At 39.0% G+C, this 23,519-nt stretch overlaps 1 protein-coding gene across 4 annotated transcripts in view; it reads right to left on the reverse strand.

The window, feature by feature from the left end:
• Positions 1-23,519, reverse strand: part of si:zfos-2326c3.2 (misshapen-like kinase 1) — a 59,043-nt gene that overhangs the window by 20,938 nt on the left and 14,586 nt on the right. For 3 of the 4 annotated variants that reach the window (XM_044039513.1, XM_044039512.1, XM_044039510.1), the window contains exons 3-15: positions 20,928-20,984; positions 17,960-18,085; positions 17,651-17,761; positions 15,184-15,274; positions 14,892-15,022; positions 12,991-13,045; positions 12,794-12,872; positions 11,223-11,395; positions 7,534-7,606; positions 6,867-6,990; positions 5,806-5,922; positions 5,316-5,450; positions 2,194-2,259 (exon numbers count right to left, since the gene is read on the reverse strand). In XM_044039513.1, coding sequence (XP_043895448.1) covers positions 2,194-2,259; positions 5,316-5,450; positions 5,806-5,922; positions 6,867-6,990; positions 7,534-7,606; positions 11,223-11,395; positions 12,794-12,872; positions 12,991-13,045; positions 14,892-15,022; positions 15,184-15,274; positions 17,651-17,761; positions 17,960-18,085; positions 20,928-20,984 — 1,338 coding nt within the window. The remainder of the gene's footprint in view (positions 1-2,193; positions 2,260-5,315; positions 5,451-5,805; positions 5,923-6,866; positions 6,991-7,533; positions 7,607-11,222; positions 11,396-12,793; positions 12,873-12,990; positions 13,046-14,891; positions 15,023-15,183; positions 15,275-17,650; positions 17,762-17,959; positions 18,086-20,927; positions 20,985-23,519) is intronic. The other variant, XM_044039511.1, reaches the window with a different exon arrangement.

Here is a 23,519-nt window from a genome sequence, read left to right on the forward strand (position 1 = left end):
ATGATCAAGTCTGCCACCGACAGGCTACTTTCTTGACCCTTTGCAGAGCTACGTCACAGAAATGCACGCGCGCAGTTTGGTGTCAAAAAATATACTCGGCCTGGAACTAGTAAAAGTAGTAGTACTGGTAGAAGTGGAACTAGTCGACAGGCAAATATCAATATGGACCTGATGTTTTATTTGATTTGTATTTTCTAATTATTTGGAGTTTGACAAAAGACCACAGTGGAATGTAAATGGCTGCATCTGTTGAAGTTTGTTAAAACAATAAATTACTTAGAAAAGCCACATTTTTGTTGTATATCAATCTTCTGGTCTGCCACAATAATGGAATGATGAATTTAAATGAAAAAAATTGAGGGCTTTTCTAAGTCATTTTTAGGTGAGAATAAAAAAGAGATTAATTAGATCAATTAATAACAGATCATAATTAATTAATCTCTCAATATTTTGAGAGCACTAGTAAAAATATGTACTCCTTAACTGTAGGAGGAGCTCCGTATAGAAAAACAGCGTGCACATTTCCGCTTTAAAATGACCAGCAAGACTGCATGTTGAAGATAAAAATTTGGTAAAAGTTTGTGATTATAAAAGCTCCACAAAGATAATTGTTAGTTTCTATCTACTTTAATTTCCCACAGCTACAGTTACTATTAAGCAAAAGTCAAGAGGTCCTCTCATTATACCACAGGATCATAACAACATCAGGGCAGAGAGGGGAACCACTTTGTAGGCAGAAACAGACAAAGTGTTTTCAGAAAACAGCTAAAGCAAAAGGAGACACAGTGAATTTGTGAGCCTGCAAACCCCAACTGAGATATGATAGTAACACTTTAGAGGGAAAATGGAGAGATGCGAAAGAGAGATACTAGAAATGAAAGCAGCTCCATGCTGTGAACAATGGAGAGAGGGATGAGGAGAGGAAACTAGTGAGGAAAGCATGGAGGAGGCATGCTGGGATCAGCAGAGACAGCAGAGGAGAGGTGGAGAGATGGAGAGGGAGGCTTTGAAACAAAAATGATGGCATGCTGTGATAAACATTGGCCTAAAAAATCTGACACCCCTGGTACAGTGCAGTGTGTTTCGCTGTTTTCTCTGAATCTTTAATGGAGTCCAACGCAAATGCTCAATGACAAGCTCTGATCTTTAAATGCCTCCTTGAAGGACAACATCAAAAATATTAACTTAATTTGTTAAATAACTCTGTAGCATACTGTCTATTCAGCTTTAGACAATCATTTCTCCTCTCATAAAAACATAGGAGCATGGCTAATTCATTCATATATTTATCACTGAATAACATCAGAAGACACCCATCGTTCATAGGGACGGGAAAAACGGCTCGATTATCAACTTATTATCTCTCCTACACAGTTTTTTACAACATGACACTTGACTGTGAAGTTACTGCAAGTGAGCAGCAACACACTCCAGCACATGAGAGCTAGTGAATGTAATGCAGGGTTTACAGCATGTTGAGCAAAGAGGAACGGCTTCAAAATGAATAAAAGTAACTGCTTATATGTCATGACGTCCACTAACAAGGCAATCAGAGATGGCAGACTTCACCCCATTCACACAACAAGCCTCTGTCGGCCTCTGTTGGTCATATTGGGAAGTGCAATAACACAAACAGACAGACAGACACACAGAGCCTAAATGCTTGTGGCTGATGTCACCTTGTGGTTAGTGACACACAACAAATTAGGCAGTCATTGGAGTAGAAATTGTTATATGTATGTTCACATTAACTGATTGAGCTTTTTCCTTCATTTTTTTTTCTTTAAATCAAATGATTAATTGAATAATCTAATGTTTATTTGGCCCATTATTCAGTTCCACATGTGTCATGGCATGTGTTTCAGTGTCCAGTTGTCCAAACCCAAAGTCCTTTCACTCATGTTTACAAAGTAGATGGATGTAATTTGCCATTTTGCTTAGAAAAAAAGAAATGAAGAAACAAAAAAACAAACAAACACAGACTTGTCCATTCTTCTGTAATAGTGACACACATGTACAAAACCAGGTAACCAGGTAACACATCTATATATACCCATGTCGCCACTGACCAAATCCATCAGCAACATTTAGAGAAAGAGTCCAGGTTCAGGTAAAAAAAAATAATTCTCACTTGTAGGAAGAAAAAGGAATGACTGGGAAGTAGGTGAAAAGATGGAGTGATGGGTCTCTTACCTGCTCTCCTGTGAAGTCCAGAGGCCTTACTGACACATCGGCACTTCGCTTTCTGCTCGCCTGATCCTTCAGGAAACACACAAACAGAAGAAGGGGAGAGGGAGAGAGAGAGAGAGAGAGCGAGCGAGCGAGAGAGGGGTGGAGAGAGAGGTCAAAACAGGTAACCAGATGGTAAAATCTAAATATTAAAATATCATGCCTTTGAAACTAAATTTCACTTTTATTAAAACTGGAACATCCCCCTCTACCAAACCATTGAACTCTAACAACGTCTACAAACAAGAGTAACAGGACACTCACACCACACAGACACTCAGATACACAGTCTTATATTAATTAGATTAGACTGAAGTCCTGAGCAGAAGTCTGGGAGGTGGGAACTAAAATATTCAGAGAGTGAAAGATGGCATGGTGCTTTCAGCCAACGCCCTCAACTCTAAATATTTCATTATGACCTCTTTTCAATTTTCTTCTGGAAAATCCTTGTATGACCAAAATGGATTATTTTTAAATTTACAATGTTTAATTGAATCAGCTGCATTTAAATATTTGCAGTGGGTGCACCATTGCCTTTAAATTGTATTTATTCAGCTTGGATCAGCAGGAGGGGTCACATTCAACAGTGTTTGAGCTGATACGGCAGGATAAGTGCATGACAAACCTTTATCAATGAAGGTCATTTGATAACAAATACGAGTGCAGCATTGAAAAGAATAACAGCAACGTTCCAGGGCATTGAAGAACATATATAAATATTGCCCAGTGAGTGGAGGGATCCATTTTCATAACACTATCACTATCAAACTTAGTGTTTCCACAAACCACACATGTATGTCATCTAACATCAAACAAACAAACAAACAAGCATAATGTAATAAAAGCCTCTTAGCAGCAGGAAGGGAAATGTGGTCTGTGAGTACTGCATTTACAACAGGTCTAATTCAACAAAATCAACTTTTCATGAAAGCAGTATGTATATTTTATTATGTATCTGATTTTTAGAGAAGCAGGCATTTTCATTTAACTTCTGACGTTTGCGTTTATCATTAACATTAATCAAAAGAAGTGCAATGCAATTAATTAAATGGAGTGTCACAGTGCAATGTGCTTCATGTTTGAGACAATACACTCAAAACTACAACTATCAGTCGTAAATTATCTGCTGGGGGGTAAATGAGAAAAGGTCAGAGGTTATCTGTGATATCCATGACACTGTAGGTGAGACACTCGGAACAAAGAAATTGTACTCAATCCATCCTGTGGTATATCAGTATGAGCCAGACGTGGGACAACAAAATCCTCTTTCACACTAAAAGTATAAAAGTAGCAGGTACACTCAGGACATGTTAACCCACTAATAAAAGGTGATTGTTCTGGTCCAGATGTTAATCTGTTGCACTGAGGTGTTTTTTTTCACCCCTGCATCAATCGCGACGAAATGGAAATGAGCTGGAGGAAGACGATGGAGTGACGATGTTACAGTAAGTGATATTTTCTGACTTTTTCTTCGGTCGATCTTTCAATTGAAAAAAAAAAAAACACTTAGCACTGAATAACAGAAAAATTAAATTAGCCTGTTGTGAGTCATTTGACCTCGGGGTGAATGTTGATTAAATACATTCACACTGGTTGAACAGTGAGATTGAGTTATCACTGGCATTGTTATTGCTAGTGCTTAAGAGGCTAAACGGTGAGCTCCTTTTAGGCAATGACTTCCTTCAACATGATCACAAAAATAAATATAAAATATATATACATAAATTCTTCTCCATCCCTCTCTATATGACAGGGATTGTCATATACTATATAACACAAATTGTAAACTCTCATCCATCATTTTTTCTGTGCTCACTGAAAGGTCACAGTGGGTTAAAGGCTATCCCAGCATGCATTGAGGCAGGGTGGACATGTTTTCAGTCTATCAAAGAGAAGTCACACTACTGCTTTCTCAAATGTTAACTAAGTGGTTAAATGAGTGGTTTGTGTTTCACAAAGCAGGCCTGTGTATAAAGGCACACATGATCATTCACTTTCCCCATGCAGTGTTGTCCAGATTCAAACCCGACAGTCACTTGGCTACTTCTGTAATATCTCAGCCACTAACAAACCACAGACACACACGTGATGCTTGACAAATCAATCCATGTATTATGTTTCTGACTGGAACCAACAAGTTCACAGCCTGGACCCAGACGTGCTCTTCATGTGACAGAGTACGAGACTTCACAGCACACACTCAATGAACCCGTCACAAGATTAAATGCAACAGCATAAAAGCTTAATGAAGCATCGGCGAGATCCATTACACAAGCTGAACATAATGAGTCAGAGGTAATCAGTGTCATCAGAATCTAACACGTACAGTTACCACCACTCCAAATATAACAGAGATATAATGTAACGAGACAGATATTAATAGCGCTGGGATGTAGTGTCTTCTACATGAAGAAATCCCAGCCACTAACTTGTTTTATCTTTTTAAAATCACTGGTGTGTGGGACGGATTCATCAAGCATGTGTTAAAATTAATGACCGAAAATGAACGTACCCGAGGAGAGAGAGCTGCGTGCCTCTGTTTGAAATGATTACAACTGGCAGAGACACTTCATCCTGTCCAAACCTGCTGAAACCTACAGTAAATCTCCACTGGTTTCACAAAAAGGTCCCACTGAATTGTGGGATGTTCCAATTTAAGTTTTAACAAGGTGTAAATATATTGTAAGGGAAGGTTTCTAAAAGTGAAATGCTTGTCTTTAAAAACATTTAGAACAAGACTAATCAATCCTCAGCTATTGTAAAAAAGTGCAATTTGATTTCTTTTATACACAGACCTCTCCATTTGTACAATCCTTTTGACCCTGCATAAAGGAAGTTGTGCTGGTTTCAAAGTTTCAAAAAGGAGGAAATATGTCTGAAATGTGTATATCGACCACCATGTGGCTTTCACATTAATTTTTTCAATGCAGCCTCAAATATAGATTAAAAGGAACACACTTTCATATGATATATAAAAAAAAACTAAAACAATCTTAATTCGACATCAGCGACACATACCAATCATCTTTTCTAAATAACTGACCTGTTTATTCACAACAAATTCAAAGTCACAAGTTCATCTTTACCGGCCTCCTGTCACTCCTCCTGTTTCTCTCATCCAATAAGATTTGGTTGTCATGGAGATCAGACTCTTCCCCGAGCAAGATTTCCTGAAGCTCCGCCCACTGAAAGGCACAGTCTGTCAGCTGCTGCCTCTGCTGCTGGGAGCAGAACACAAACACTGATGTTAACCATCATTTACATTAACTTCAACTGCAATAGGGTTTTTTGGCATAAATATAAAACAGCCTTCACTGAAAACTGTTCCTTCAGATCATTAACATTACACACAGCTGGAACTGGTACAATCAGTTTCCAAGGTTGAAGGTGTTGTCAGAGCGGTTTCAGTGGGTAGAGGAAAGATGTGACTCAGCAGGTGTCACTTAAAGGATCTTGTTAAGATGTGGTTGATAAAAGCAGGATGATTTCAACAACTCTTCTGCTGACAACACTGACTGTCCACTAACTCCTCAGGGTCCACAGAACAACAGTGTGTGAGAAGAGAACAGCACTTACATCCTCTAACTTCTGCCGTTGCTCATGCTGCTGCTGGATCCTCTTCTGCCTGTCAGCAACCAACTGCTGCTTGTATCGTTCCTGCTCTGCCAGCTGCTGTCTGTGCTGCTGCAACACCTGTGACAAGAATGAAAATAGGAGCTTTAATAGAACTAAATTCATTTAAAAATGATATGATATAGTACCCGGTTGGAACAAGGGTCTTTCTGCATGGAGTTTGCATGTTCTCCCCGAGTGTGTGTGGGTTTTCTCCTGGTTCTCTGGCTTCCTCCCACAGTCCAAAAACATGCAATATGGGGATTAGGTAAATTTGACACTCTAGATTGACCATAGGTGTAATTCTGAGAGTGAGTGGTTGTTTGTTTTTGTGAAGGATAGGCTGAGATTGGCACAGCAACCCCCCGACCCTCCTGTGGAGGCTAAAGCGGTAGAAGATGGATGGATGATTATTGTAGGCTTTTCAAACTTGATTTGAGGGTTAAAGCTTCAGTGTGTAACGTCTGTCAACAAAACACTGCCAGCCCCTTCTGTGATTTAAGTCACATTCACCCATTCATACAGCACATTGTCAGTATATGCAGCCACCCGTACTCAGATACAATTTTGGGCTCAGTGTCTTGATAAAGGACACTATGTCATGAGTTTGGAAGAGATTGAACCACTTGCCATATAATAAGTGAACAAACTGCTCATCATCCCGAACCACAACCACCTCTTCATTAAGATAAGAATAGTTTTCTTCCACTTACTTCAACACTAACACTTTAACAGCATTTCTCACTTGATTTGATGTGTATATTTTGCCCATTACTACTGTTACTGTACTGTGAATTAAACAACTGCTGTTTAATAATGTTTATAGTCCGAATGTGTGAATTTTTGGGATGGGATTTTTTTTGTCTTGAAATATAATTAAAATACATTCCTTGAAAATGAAATGGTTGCTGATTATCTTGACACATAATGATTGAGCAACAATTCCAGTTGTGATGCCCTGATTACTGCGTATCAATACAGTACGCATGAAAGTGTACCAAGCTGCAAATGAACTTGACACCTACCTGCTGTCTTTGTTGACCAGCACTTCCATCACGACCTCTTTCTCTGCCACCTTCATGATCTTCTGTCTGTAAACGAAGAAACTCCCGTCTCAACGTCCATTCACCAGGGACATTCACTATGGAGCTGAGAGAGAAGTGGACAGAGAAAGAGTGTGATATTTATGGAGACAGATATGGATGAAGAAAATGGACACAGTTATACTTCTACACACTTAAAGCTCATCCTAGGAGAAAGTGGCCAGCTCTGAGTGCCATCTGCTGTTTGCTGTCCGGGGACAGCAAGAGCGAGGCAAGTGCATCTGTCCACTAACTTAAAACACACACACACACACAGACTAGCCCTAGAGCAATTCATTAGCAAATACTGTACTGAGACATAAATCAAAGTAAAACTCACAGTGACATGGCTGTGAATACACAGATGATGACATAATGTTCATATGGACGCTTTAAACATATACTGTATACTGTTAGAACTCAATCTGAACAGGTTTCTGCATTTTAATATCTGCACCAACTGTTATGCTCTTAAGTTAAATCTCCACCGCTGTGGAAGCAATCTTTTGCTAAAACCCTGCGATCAACACTCCTCAACTACAATGGTTCCATGATGACTAGAGGCAACAAACTTGAAACAACATTCATGGCGAGTGTGACAGGCTTATACCTGGGTTCTCCTTCCTCCTCTGTTACCTCGTCATCCTCCTCTTCACTGCCACTGTACTCATACTCTGGACCCTCTGAATGAGACACACACACAGAGGGAGAAGACAAGAACTTTTAATTGAATGGGTTAATAAAAAGGCTCTATCAATGTAAATGGAAACTTGATAATGTATATACATTTTAAAATAATACATTGCTATAAAACCAATAACTTAGCTGATTGACAGAAAATAATTTTCAATCTTTCTGGATGAAGGATTCATCATGAAGGTCTTGCAAACAAAATTTTATAATAAATTTGATGTTGATGATGATAATCCTGACAAAAGTTATTGCCATAATTCATATTGTCATAATTGTAAAGATTTGGTAAGAACTAATGTAGAAAGGATACATATTTTTAATCATTTAAATGTAATACACAAGACTTAGAGATTAGATCACTATAAGTCTCTGAATGACTAGAAAAGTGCAGATGGCTCTTCAATATAAAGCACTTCAAGACATTATGTTGCAAGTTAGACAGCATTTTATCACTTACGTGAAATTAATGATTTATCCCATTCAACCGACTATCCCGACAATGGAGAATCACCACAACATACTTATTGTGACTACTTTTTTTATCACAAAACACGATAAAAATGACACTATCACATCTGTTAGTCTGATCTTTAAGTCTAACCCTATAATATGTAACATTTCTGCATTCAAATATCTAAAAAAATGATAGACAAGAGTAGTCTATTCAAGGTAATGGACCGTTTAATTTTGGTTGCCTTTTCATAATGTCATTTATTTTAATTGTCCTTGCTTTATCTTCTATGGGACATTTTAATGTGTGTATCATCAAGTGCTCACAACTACTCACTGACATTTGCTGCTTATTCTCTCACTGAAGCTCTGAACCAAACAAATCCCCATGATTCCACACTGCTTCCTGACATCATCAGATAGGTCTTATGATATATTTTCTTTTGCTCGAGAGTGCCTCTAGTGCCAGAAATTGCATACTGTGTGTTTAATCAGTTTATTGATTACATGATTGACTGTGAAAACAAATATCCACTGTGGCTCTTCCTCTATATCAGAGTGTTTTTTAAATGTGTGAACATGTAACACCAGCTGCATAACACTTGTGGAATGTGTCTCACTTCACTCTGGTGTCCATGTTAATACCAGCTGCATGTGAGAGCGGCAGGATGTCGGCTGTAAAATGATGCATTCAATGTTTGTCAGAAATGATGTGCGGTTTCAGGGTGGTTCTCCGGGTGCAAACATCTGATGTGTAAGCAGCAGTAAGTGTGGGTATTTTCCTCTGGCCTTCTGAACCAGCCACTGTTTGATTAAAAATTCCTCCATGCCCGCCGTCTCCTTTCAAAGTCATCTACCGCCAGTAGCAATTGTGTCATTACCAAACCACACAAGAGAATAATGTGGGCAAACTTGGTGCAATAAGAAAGACAATCTTCCTGAGTTCAACACATGTGGGACAGAGTTGTTATACTGTAGTATGATTTCAGAGCAGCAATGCTGAATCATCTCAATCCCGACCCAACCTCATACAATGTGAAAGAAAGTGTCTGCTTTCCACATGCATCTCCTACCGTGGGAGCCATAACACATGTACTGAAGTGTTGCATTCAAACAGCTGAAAATAATATCTTTGCACAACTGTGTTATGTAATATTTCCATTGTTTTCATCAACCCTATATTTTGTGTCACATCTTGATCTTTTTGATTTGCAGTTTGACTCTTGGTTATGTACATAACAGCATTTGCCCAGCATATGCTCTGGAAGCAGATCAGGCTCAAATCTCAACGTTTACTCGACACGCTGAAAGGTAACACAGTGCAGGTGTGTTTGTTCAAAGCAGTAAGAGGCAGCACAACTTTAACAGCAGACAGAGGAAATCTCTGCTCTGTTGCTGTGATGTCATGTTCGAGGGTTTTGGCTTGTGCTTTGTCTTTCTGGGCCAAAGTTGCAGGAGGAGACTGCTTTTGGAAAGTTAATGGCAACTCTTGACTGAAAAAAGGGCCATTTTTTGTCTGTGTGTGTTTGTGCGTGTGTGCGTGATGTGTGATTCATCCTTCAACCTTCATCCTTCATGTTCGAAGCAATTAAATACCACCCCTTCAATGCAAAAGTGACTTTTCCCACGAACACTTAGTGCTGACAGCATTTCATGACTCTGAGGCACAGGGGCACACACACACACACACACACACAAACCCATTTTAATATCTTAGTAAGGACACATCACAGACATAATGTATTAAGCTAACCCCCTTAGCCTAACCTTAACCAAAAAAATAAGTGCTTAACCCTAACCCTAACACCAACACTTAACCCTGAAAAAGCCCTTTAAAAGTTGTGAAGCCCAGACAAAATGTCCTCACAAAGATAGGTTTGTATATTGTTTTGGACCCCACAAAGATATAAATGCATGTACACACATATACACAAACAAATCTGTTCTTAAACACATCATATGCATACACACATACTCACTCTCTCACCCACACATACAATACATGCAGTCTACCAGTCATTAGTGTGTTTTTATAAGTTAACAGAAGATTAGAACCAGATGGCCATTCTGTTTCCTCTTTCCTTCCCCTCAACTCCTCTCTCCCCCTCGTTCTCTCTCTCACTCTCTCTGTCTGCCTGTTATCACTCTCTCTTCTCTCTTCTTTCGCACACTGCTCTAACATCTACACGAGAGCATGAAAGATCATAAATATCACTGTTTCTCTCCGTTCGACTGCACATATCGGCATCACACATTCAGCACACACCACTCATCCACAGCTGGGTGGCTCTTTATAACAGGATGAGGATAAATCATTCTCAAACTGCACGCCTCTCTGACTTTACTCGCTCCCTCTCCATATTCCTAATTTGCCTGGTTTCTTTATCTTTTCTCCCTCGTTTATTTCTGTCTGCTTGGCAGAGTGAACATGAGCGCAGAAAAGAAGGAAAAGAAGAGGAACGGTCTGGTATGAGCAGCCTGTTGGCCCCAACACTGCACCTTCCCCCTCGCACTCTCATATTCACTGTGGTTAAATTACAGTAAAACTTTAAATGTATTCAATTAAATGAATTAAACAAACCTTTATTGGCAACCAGTGTTTAATTCATGTATTTTTAGCAATTTAATTTTACGCACATGCTGCATGGTTTGATTCAGTGGCCAGGTTTAGGAGTTTAAACAGTGTAGATGATATACTTTGTTAAAACATGAAGATAAAGCAGTGTCATTTATGAAACTTTATCTGAAATGCAGTGTTTGTGACAGTCGGAACCCACCTCAATAATATTCAGATTTGTAAAATTCTCATAATCCAAGGATTTGTTTAAATCCATTGACCTCATCTGAGTTTAACCTCTTAAAAAATGTAATTCTAAAAATACGTAGATAAGTAGCTCAATCTGGAAAAAAAAAACTCAGCCTTTGAAGTTTTCATGAATGTTTTTTTCTTCAGTCCAACTATTCCACACTGGCGTATGTGTAACATTTTCAGCTTGTGTGCATGCATCCATATTATATATAGGGCTTTCTTTGATTTTTTAAAAAAATGTTTAAATGCAGTAGCTGCAGTGAACTCAGTAAAAGAGAGCTTTTCATCTTTAGTGCATTCGTCCAATAACTGAACCTCTGACTGCAGTATTTAAAAACTCTGCTGACCTTTCTCTCTCTTCTTCCTGGTTCTGTCCAGGTGATCTTTGAGCATGATGCGAACTTGTCTCTCATTAGCCAGGTCTCGGATGAAGGCGTGTCTCAGCAGCGCCTCAGTGGTGGGTCGATGCAGGTGGCTCTTGACCAGACAGTTATCAACAAATGACAGGAAGCGTTTTGACCTGAGAAAAAAAGAAACAAAGATTAGTAGTAAAGTGAAAAGTGATAGGCAAGTATAAAAAAACCCCTGCAAATTAATTATTTAAACATTATAAAACAAGTATTTGGGTTCCCATTTGCCTGGAGGAAGAATAAATAAAAATCAATGATAACCCCAGACCTTTCTAGCGATTAAAAGCTGTCCTTCAAAATAATATGAACACAAACTGAAAATGAATACTGAATAAAAGAAGGAAAGAGTTCAACAACAAGTTCATTCCATAAATCTTTATTTATATATAGTATTATATAGTATGAAAGAAAGGAAAGAAAAGCAAAATGAAAGAGAGGGCTAAAAATGATTAGGGATTTAAACATGATTAAAATGGTGAAACTAGATAAACCCAGGAGAACTGGCAACAACTGCTTTACTTACAATAACTCTCAGTAATGGAAAGTCTGTATTTAAGAACCAGCTACAAAAACTGACTGCAACTTTCGTTATTGTACGTATTTTAAATATCAGTCCTGCTGGCCATGGACGATACCAGACTGTGAAGTCCAATCAAATCTTGCAGATGATGCTTTGCTGGAAGAGTTTTGTTGTTCTACCTTCCACATTAAATTATCAAAAAAAAAAGAAGGTCCAGCTGGATTCCAACTGGATTTAAGTCATGGAATGTACTTGGACAGGTCACACTAGTCTTCGAAATCTACTTTCATTCTTCCACTATTATTCTTCTCAGCATCTTGAGAGGCAATCATCTCGTCATTTAGTATTTTGTGTGAGCAAACTTGTGCTCTGAGTGAATCTATGAAAGTAATTTCCACTAAGTAATTAGTGTTTTACCCACTTATTGTTGGTACTATACAGACATTGTGGTAGTTCATGCCAAGTCATTCCAGTCCCAGTATTAAAGGGAATATGCCTGTCTGAAAGGAAAGGAAGTGAAAGAATAGGAATGTGTTATGTCCTGTGGCATCCTTGCATCAGGCCGGAAACAATCCCATTCCAATGCACGGTTACATGAAGAGCATGTGCATGTGGTGTAATTTTGTACTGGTTGTGTGGCTCCTTCTGTCCTAACCACTGCTGTGACTGTGAGTCAGCTGATGTTTCAGGGCCTCGCCACCACAATCCAGGATATAAGTGAGGAAACTATTTTGATCACGAGTTGTTTTTTTTGATCATCTTGTTCATACAGTTTCATGCCGTCTGCCTCAGGTGAAAAATGTTTGCACGTTTGGATATTGACACAACTTTTTTTTTTGGTTTGCTAGTAGAAGAAAGTGTTGGTATAACGCTTGGCTGATCGTCTGAGGTATAAAGGCCACAACAAAGACCACTTTCAAGTCCTGTTTTCAGAGGAGAAAACATAAACACTGCCCTCTACATCCTGTTGGGTGTGCGCAGGACTTACCATTTCTTTGATTTAAGTTTTGGTGGAGGGTTTCTTGGAATTAGAAACAGTGCTCTCATTGGATGCATGTCACACAGAGCTATGGGGAGAGGCAAAGGGTCAGAGATGGACAGACTCACATGAACATTTCTTCACACTGGAGATTGGAATACAAACCCCTCATGTGTGTATTAAATACATGTGCATTTCTCACTTACGAGGGGCTCCTTCAGCCATCTCTAATGCGGTGATGCCTAAAGACCAGAGGTCACTCTGAAAATGAGAGACAGGAGAAAGGGTTAAGAAAGTGCATCCTGAGCTTTTATCATTTCCTGTAAACTTTGGATGTCCTCTTTTAATTTAAACAGTAAATGAGTTTGAGTGTGAAACAAAAACAAGCAAAACAAAAACAAGTTCCAAGACTCTAAATCCTGGCATTTTACAAAAGATAGGATAATCCTTCGCTCGTCCCCTGACGAGGATATTTGCATGAAACTGTGGATTCAAAATCTGCTGTGTAATTACCTCCAGAAATGGAAAGAATTTGATGAATTTCATTGAAACATGTTTATGGGAACTATGATATACTGTATATGTACTGTATATAATCAGTTTGCATGAATAGGACCTTTGGAACGAAAATGTCTGCTTAAAAGACGTTTTCTCAGTAATGAATGTGTTGAAAGTATGAATAAAGATAGAAGCTCTTTTTGGAAAAAAGGTAATGAAATGGTTATATCATGTGTCTGTGGAGGATTGTTTGTAACCATATCAAAAATGTAAAGTGTATATGCATGGCAAGCATTCAAGTTAAAATAATTTATTGGAGATGTACTTCAGATGGATGTAAAGGCAGATTGTGAGCGACACTTCTCCCATGAGTAAATGTATCTGTAAGTAACCTGCGTAAAGTCTCTCCTCCGGTGACAATGGCAGCTGAAGTTACACCTAAATCAGCTGCCTGTCGCCCTGTCTCATTAAAGTGACTGAAAGGAAACAGCTGCAGTGAATCAAACACATAAGTTCATAAAGCCTGGTCTGAATTAGTGCAGAGCATGGTTTGCATGTCGCCTTGACAAACCACGAGGAGTTGGATTCGGATTAATCAATCTACAATGAAGGCATTTAATCATGTTTTCCAGTTACTCATCTCCAATGCATCAGATGAGAGAGATACGCTTCAAATGGTTTCACTTAAAGCCCATTTTCTTCTGATTACATGCTTTGTTACAAAGAAAGTGTGACATGAGACTCCTCTGCAATGTGGCTGGTTATTGTTTCTATTAATATATAACCATAAGCATTCAGCATTCATCTTTCAATGTCATACACAACCGATCATCACATTCCCCATGAGATTCTGAACTCCCGTTTTGAAGCCTTGAGGTTCAGAGGCATCAGCAATCAGACACCTGTTGCACAATCCCCGCTGTCAATCAGGTGTCGACTCACATGTGCCTTGATTTACTGTTTATTTTCCTCTAAAGGGGGACGTAACTTACAAAACTGAAATCATGGTCCACTAACGACATGAAAGTAGTGACTGGGGCAATACCTCCTCAGCAAAATGCTTACTGCTTATAGACTTTCACTCAAATGGAGTTCTTTATGCGACCAGCAGAGTCGCCCCCTTGTGGTCATTAAATATATTCTCCATGCTAACTGCTAATGATTTTATTTAGTTAGTGGATTAATGTAAGACTGCATGGAAACAAATGTGAAGCTAAGCGAGATGAAGCAGCTCTTTAGTTGCACCTTTGTGTGTGACCTTTATGATGCTAATGCTAGTGGTTCATTAGTTTGGCACTAAAAACAAACCAAAAAAAATCCTCTGTGACAAACGCGCTCCTCTGGATATAAACCCTGTTGACTGGTAGAGAGCAAAAGCACCTGTTTATCACACTGATCTCTGCATCATCAGACAGATATTCTATGCAGCAACTAACTAGCACTAGCTGATAGTTGATTAACATATTAAAATTCCCCAAATGTGCAACCCTCTGGTCTCTGCATACAACCTGCATAAGGATTTAAAATATTTCTTTCTTGATGTTGCTGTTTTTTTGCCACATCTTAAATCACTAAAAATGTCACAAAAATGATCTGTGTGATCAAATACCCTGTAGTCATATGTGGAATCAGGGTTCTCGTCACAGGCGATGACCTCAGGAGCCATCCAGTAAGGAGTACCAATGAAGGTGTTCCTGCGTCCAATGGTCTTGTCCAGCTGAGCCGACACTCCAAAGTCAACTGAAAGATAAAAAAAGAAACATAGCCACTGCTTTGTTGAGAGGTGTTTTTATGGTTGTGTAATTAATTCATGCATGTATGACAGCAACTGTTCTACAGTTTTGCCAGGGGGAATATGCATGAGTCTGAGAAACCGCAATGCATGTACGGATGTGTCATACCCAGTTTGACTTCAGCATTCTCTGTGAGCAAAACATTTTGCCCCTTAATGTCTCTGTGAATCACATGATGGGAGTGAAGATGGGAAAGACCCTGGAAGAAAAACGTACACACATAAACATTCACATACACAGAGTCAGATGACTATCAATATAAATATGAGGTCACAAACATTGGCTTCAGTGTCTATTTTGAAAGAAAGCTATATAAAGACTGGGGATTATTTCCAGCTTGCTCTGCTTCTTTGCCCTTGCGAGGCAATTCCTTATAAATTTTCTTTAGTTGGCAGAGTGACCGAGGAGCAGTGGCACAGTTTGAATATGTGTCTGTGTAGGTCAACGTGTGTTTGCACTCTTGCGTCTTCAAAGGAGCTTAAATAAACAAAGGATGTGAGTCTTATTTCAGACAATGACTTCATCAAGCTACGCCGAGTGTCTGTGCGAGTTTGTGCGTACGCTGAAACAATGGGGAGACGGCATGGCCGACAGCAGCAGAGAAAACACTGGCGTCATTCCAGGGCCCTTTGTTTCACAGGTTTTTCACTACCAAAAAAATGATCTCAGTTCCATTTTGGCCCTGATAATGTCAGCATCAAGGACAAAATAAGTTGGAGCCTTGCACATATGAGCTGATATAATGTCTGTGTGTGTGCAGGTCTGTTAGCAGAGCCACAAACACAAACACAACAGAAAGCAGTGCAAACATCCTGGAGCCTTTCTCAGGACCTTGTGATCTCCTATAATGACAACCATAACATCTTACAGACATGTGTTTTAAACTGACCTTTTAAGTATATAAATGAAAAAATAAATCAATTATTCCCTCTCAGTCGCAGTGGGGAAACGCGATGATCCCCCAACATTAAAACAGATATTCTTCTCTTAGATGTTTGGATGGTGATTCTTATGGTGCGTTCACACTAAACGCGGAGCATATTTTTTTGTGAGTAATGGGAGTAAACACAACTGGCGACTTGTCGCCTGGGGCTCCTGTTAAAGATAACCAACAATGCAACCAACAGCTTAAATCAAGTGAGACACATGTTTTTAGAACTTTCTAACTAGTCTTGACTTTCTACAAAGCCCCGTCCTCAGTACGGCTGGATATCACTGCCGATTTCCTGAATTGATTTGATTCCTGATTCCAATCAATTTTCTCTTTGGTCCGTCTTAAAGTCGTAGGTGATAATTCAAACTTTGACATAAAAAAAAGTTCAAAATATCCAGCCTAAAAACACCATCAGACATTTTGTCCATCTGAGGGTGCTATGACCATAGCTTGGCCTACACCCATATCGGACGACGACAAAAGTGATGTTATGTTGTTTTGAGGTAAGCTGAGAACACAAACAACATAAAAAGTACAAAAAGTGGTGTGTGAAAGAAGTAAAGAACTAATCTGCTGACAGTTGACAGATTAGATTCACTTCACTGGAGTTAACAGCTCACAGTCAGGCTCTTGTTGCGGTCACACGAGACAATTAAAAGATCGATCCAAGGATTTTATGAATTAATGATATAAAAATCAATAGGAATTGTAAATGTATTTTTAAAGACCTCCATAGCTTAATTGCTTTCACTTGGGGTGTACAACAACTGTCCTCCATTTGTGATATAACATCAGATAATCTCAGCACTGACTGACTTTTGCAACATCGTTCCAATATTTCAACTCAAGTGAACGACACAAGATTTGCATCTTCATTTTTTAATCAGGACAGATATTTACCAAACCAAATCCAGTTACTGGTTTGAATGCTGGGGCCGAATGGTGTACAACAGCAGTGCCTCATCCTTTACTACCTTTGATGTTATCAGTGCAAAAAGAGCCTTTACATCAGGAGGAAGTTCACATGTGTGTTTTATTCAGGATATCTTATCTGAGTTACTGGAAGACTGGGGGTGAAAATATGACATCAGTGACACAATTAAGCAACAGGAATTTGTGTTTCGTGTGTGCACAGGGGCAGAATTTTTTTCGGCACAGACAATATAAGATATGAAGTAGAAGCACTTCCAGGGTTTGCATGTATGAAACAGAAACCATGATAAAAGAAGTCCGAGGTACAAACCACTGAAAATTAGTAAAAAAAACTCAAACTGCATTTTAAACATTTGTAACTGCAAACTGCAAAAATATTCAGCAGCATTATTCATTATTCATTCTGGGTCTGTTTGTAATTAACATGGCAAACAGACTGCGGAGGCAAGACCAAACAATGCAGCAATAATATATAGAGTTAATTTCTAAATTGCAGAATATGTCACTCAGTCCATATCTGGGTCATTGTCCTTTACGAGATATGAAAACTCATTTTCAGCATTTTTGATACACAAATACTGGCCACTTATTTGAGCTTTTAAATGCCAGGATTCATTTATCAGTTACAGACATCCAGTGTGGGTGAGGTTCTGGAATGAGTGTATATTGTGTGCATACAAGCTGTGTTATGTGTTATTTTCACCTTACCCTGAGCACCTCTCTGCAGATGTAAGCTATCCAGTCCTCTTTCAGGCAGTTTCCCTTAGTCTTCTTAACCAAGTCGGTTACTGAGCCGGCTCCACAGTACTCCATCACCAACTAGATGGACATGTGGAGAGATGTCAGTCACCATCTGATACCATCAGGTATTGTGCCTTCCATTTCCATTCCATTTCACACTGAACAAACCTCCAGTGGTATCAGTTGTTTGGCAAAATTTGTACTTTCTGACATTTCTCACTTATAGGAAATAAGTGAGGAAAAAAATCTTAGTTAGAGTTAGAGACATTGACAAACCCAGAGTTGGTGGTCCTGTCCAGCAGGACTTTTCCTAATAAAAGCTCCATAGTACGTGGCAATGTTTCTGTGGTGAGAGTAGCTCTTTAACATGTTGATCTCCAGCTTTATCTCCTCTTCTTCCTCCTAAACACAATGACAGATAGAACATTTGTACTTATTCATATGATTAAAAACACCACTTTTCAGGAGGATTGTTCTGCATTTAGGCAAACTGTGAAGTGGCAGTGCTTATTAGAAGAGAGACAGAATAATGCACTTTCTTTACATTTCTTGCTATTTCTATTATGTAGCTGATCTTACCAAAGCTGAAAGGAGGAACCAAGAAGAAGTGCTAAGGTTTTTTTACAGTCCACACATCACAAACACGTACTCCTCCAGACAGAGAGCATCTCCAATCAGACTGTGGTGTAACCTCTATATGGCTTTTAACCAGTCAGTCACAGATCAGATAGAATGGGCCGAGGAAACAAGATTGTGGCATTTTTTTTTTTCTCACTATAAATCCCGGAAATGACATGTGACTCCAATTCACTGAACCTCTAAATTTACACTGGGCTACAGGTGAAAGAGGAGAGGTGGAGAAGAAGAGGTAAGCTGGGGCAGAGTGAGGAGTGGAGCTGGATGTGGCTCTGAATCAGAAAAGAGGAAACAACAGAGAGCTTCTCTTAGTCACTGACCTCCTTTAAATCGCCACAGGACAGGAGGGGAGAAAATGACAAGGCAGAATGTGAACTTTCACCTCCATCTGAAACACCTCCTGCCTGAAACTGCAGTCTGTGTGTGTATGTATGTGTGTGTGTGTGTGTGTGTGTGTGGGAGAGAAGTGTTTCCTGCTGAATAGTTTGTCTGAAACAAATGGGAGACTCATCAACAGCAATGAATCAGGTGATCGATATGTGTTATAATCTATTTAATTCAAGTTTGGTAACTTGCAGTTATGTATTTGTTGCTGCTGCTTGCCCATATTTCACCCAGTGTTTGGTGTTTTATGATAGCTGGCATCCATGATGTTGCATTACTGCTGCCTTCTTCTTCTTCTTCTTCATCTCTTTCCTTTCATGTTCTGCTGGCACTGCATTTGTTCACCACAGATAACATTTAACACAAACTCCATACATCAGCTGTTTACTGAGATGAACATCAGTGAGACCACAGGGCAGAACTCACTCACATTTGAAACCAAATACTGTATATGAGGTCTAATCTGGATTCCACATATAACCATGAGTCCAACCCCACCACTGATACTCTAAACCGCAAATTTTAATGAATGAATGAAAATGAGAGAGCAAGCAAAGTGAAAGGGAAGGTCTACACAATGGTAGTGAGCAATAATGAATGGAAACAGGAGGCAGACCTGGAGATGTCTGTTGGGAGTGACCAGGATGGACAGGATTAGAAATCAGCATAGCTCAGGTTGAACAGTTTAGATATAAAGTAAGAGAGTTAAGGTTGAGAGTGTTTGGTCACATGCAGAGGAGGGATAGTGATTATATTGGACAAGGGATGTTGAAGATGGAGCTGCAGGAGGAAAAGCGGTAGACCACAGAGAAGGTTCATGGATGTTCTGAAAGAGGACATGAGGAGAGTTAATGTGACAGAATAGGACACAGAGAAACGGACAAGTTGGGGGCAGATGTGCGACTCCTAAAGGGAGAATTTGTTCTTTTCCCTCCTGACCTCTCCTATTACTCAATCTTTAGGTTTATATCTGCTCATGTCTGTCTTTCTTTGTTTCATTGAACGTCGACTATAAAACTGTTTATCCTCTACTATCATAAAAACTGATGAAACATCACTCAATACCTATTGCTTTTAAAATCACAAAATAACATTCTCTTGAACAGCAACAACAAATCACATAGAGTAATTCTCTATAACTTTGCTATTGCCACTTGATTCTGAATGGCAGGTACAACTGATAAGGACACCCACGACAGCTGTGGGTTTGCCAAAATTCCTGGTAAGGATAAGGATATGACGCTGGAGCAATGGTTAAATGTTGATCCAACATAATATTAAGGGTAAACAGCTTCCTAAAGGGAATGAATGTACATTATTGGTATCTGTAATCAAATTATGTTAACTATCGCAGAATGCATCTAATGTATTCAGCAAGGGAGACTCACAAAATGGGGCTGAATGAGTGAGCAGGGGCCTTCATGAGACCAAAATACCAAGAGTCAACAGAGGCTGACGTACTGTAGGTCTGGGCAGTAACTCAATAACAATAGTTATTACAGTAAGTACAGTTTCCTTCAATAACAATAAAACAACAATTAAATACATCAGGATAATTTTTATGCATTGCACAAACACACTTTGAGATATAAAACAATAGCAGAAGTAGGTAGAAATAGGTATTTGCGATACTTAAGAATATCTACATTTAAAAACAGGGCAGACCATAGCCAAGCAGAAAGGGAACTTGGCTTGTCACTGAGGGGTTGCCAGTTCGAGTTCCTGCCATGTCACTGTTACTATGACACTCTAAATTGACCCTAGCCACAAGGTGGCCACAACCAGTCTACTCCTTGTGTCTGTCCCAAGCCTCAATGGGAGGGTTGCATCAGGAAAGGCATCTGGTGTAATATTCTCTGCAAAATCAAATATGTGGATCATCCGCAGTGGCGACCACAAGTGAGGGAGAGGCCGAAAGATGTGATGTCACATCTGCCTTTTTAACATAATTGTCAAACCTTCATGAAAATATTTCAAATTCCCACCCCAGCTCTAGCATGCCAAGCAGATAGACTTAATTAGACACAGAAATACTGTACATCAGCCTAATATCGTGGGTGAGTCATGAAAGATGTAGTATGTCATGCATTTTTTATACTGAGGCCATTGCTGATCATGATGAGACGCAAGGGACTTGATATTTCACTGTAGCATTCACCAAAGGAAAGTGACAGAACAGAGTAGATGAAAGCAGAGGTGAAGGCTGTATGTGTGTGTTTTTTACCTCTGTGACTTCCATGACTTTGATAGCTGCCAGCTGGCCTGTCTTGACATGACGACCCTGGTGGGACACATGAGGAACAGGTTTAAGTTTGCAGTAGATACAGAGGACTGAACATCCCAGGCAAAACAATCATTTCCACCAACGTGGACAGTTTTTGAGACACAGAATAGCACACAGCAAAATGAAACTTCTAACAACAGAGTCAGTGGGATGTTCTACAAGCCTCTATCAATCAGAGGCATTTAAATGGCAGAGAAAATTTGAGATCAAATCTGGATAAAACTGGAAAAAAGAGCTGCTATGAATTAGGTATTTAGTAGATTGTGTATGTGTTGCACTTCTACAGTGCAACTCCTGTAGAAGTGATACAATTTACCAAGGTCTTTGAATGCATCTCATTAGCTGCTCCTGTCAGCTCAATTTGAATAGTCAATAAATAATCCAATTGAATATAGATAGAGAACTTTATAGAGGCTTTGCAGATAGACATTAGGGAAGATGACAAAAAATGAGGTGCACTCATTTTTGGTCTGACGTGAATAAAGACAGGATACAGATGTAAGACAGGGGTCAGGAAGTTAGTTTGGCCTAGGGCCAATTTTCTTCTAAGCAAATGCTTATCAGGACATAACATTGTATCTTCATCAGGCAAAACGTATTTATTTTTTTATCCTAAACCTTTTCTTCTAATCTAAACTATGCAATTATGTACACAAATGACATAATTTAGTAAATTAATCATTTAAAAAAGTGATTAAAATGTGATGCTAGTGTTTTAAAATGTCTTCAGTCAGAGAAAAAAAACCCACACATTTGTGAGCTGCGTCGAGCTTACAATAGCCGTCTGGTGATAATGTCAACATTGACGTTAATCACTAACTTGTTACAAAGACTCTTTCAAGATGCAAATGTGTGTGAGATGCTGAGAATAAAATGTACAAACAAACTATATATTCCTCTTTCCATATTGTTAATTATTAATGTGCATCATTTCAACTTTGAGAATTACTGCTTCATCTTTGAGCCTAACATATGCTAATTGTCATTTTACAGACATTTACTCTCGTAAATGTGGCTATCCATTTCAAACCAAAACGTCACTTGATTGTCAATTCTGGCAACAGAATCTCTTTGAATAAGTTTATATTTTTTCAGAATAAAGGCTCTGAATTCTGGTTGAAGTTGTCCTTCTTGTGAAGATTAGCAAACCATTTAAAAAACATTTATTTTGAAATTTGATGGGTCAACTACTGATTCCTTAGCGGGCCAGTTGCTGACTGCTGATGTAGGACATTAATCACCAAATACTGAATCATTTTATTTCTTACTTACAACACAAACTGCACCCCGATGTATCGTAGGCAATCAAATAACAATCCTGATGTAACATGTACAAAAAATAACAGAAGTTGGGAGTTAATACTTGGATTGTGAGATTATTTTTTCAACACTTTTGGACTCAGCTATGTCACACACTTTCATTTTCTCATCAGAGTCAGAAAGAACAAGACAGGACGTGAGAAGAGAGAGCAAACTGGCACACTGAGGCTGATCTGTGCAGTGCAGTCAGGTGAGGAAAATTGAAAACCTTGTCATGAGTCAGAAAATTGACAAGGTACTAGGGGAGCTGGTCTACAGACTAAACCGTGTGTGTGCGTGTGAGAGAGAGAGACTGACTGGAGGGCATGACAAATCAAGCTACACTTCATGAGTCAATATTCAGGCAAAGGCAGAGAGTTGCAGATAAAGCAAAAGAGGAGCTTGAGAGCAGTAGTTAAATTACGAAACAAATGCTTTTCAGATTATTGCTCTTCAGAGAAATATTGCTCACAGCACATACTGTATTTCTCCATTATACTGTCAGCCCTGGATAATGTGATAGCACTGTGTTGAAACCTGTGTCTAAATCATCTATTTCCCCATCAGCAGTCTTCTCCAGTTGCAAAGACCTAAACTCAGCGATGTTTTTTTCTAACTGCAAGTAAATCAATCACTTCCAATATCCAGTGAAATTTGTCATGCTTTTTAAAAAACATAATCTGACTTTCCGTCTCCACCTCATCACGAGCGTCTGTAAGTGTTGCTGTGGGACGTCACAAAACGGTCTTCCTCTACACCCATGTCTTTGAGGGTCAGTATGGGTTACATGTGTAGAATATGTTTGGATGCATTCCAAACGTGTGTATGCAATGCATTGCTAATGTGCTGAGATTATCTGCATGCTCAATATAACAAAATGGAAAAGTGTGCAATTGTGGGACGTATGTCCACGTCTTCGCCTATTTACACAGTCAGCAACAGACGAAATGACCAGAAATGAAGGAAATCTCAGTGGAACCTATATATGACATATAAATAACATGTATAATATAATATACATGTTTGGGCTGTTTATTTCTTATTTTTGGGGGAACAATATTTGTCTTTGAAATGGCTCAGCACAATTGTGTTGTTCACAGCTTCATAGTTCAGAAATGGTCTAAAATAACTATATTGGACTAATACTGATATCAGTAGATATTCGAGTTAGTGATATTGGTATCGGACACAAAAAAGTGGTACTGTCCCATCCCTAGTTTGAACGTGATATAT

Source organism: Solea senegalensis, linkage group LG12 (genome assembly GCF_019176455.1).
Source record: "Solea senegalensis isolate Sse05_10M linkage group LG12, IFAPA_SoseM_1, whole genome shotgun sequence".
NCBI classification, from domain to species: Eukaryota; Metazoa; Chordata; class Actinopteri; order Pleuronectiformes; family Soleidae; genus Solea; species Solea senegalensis.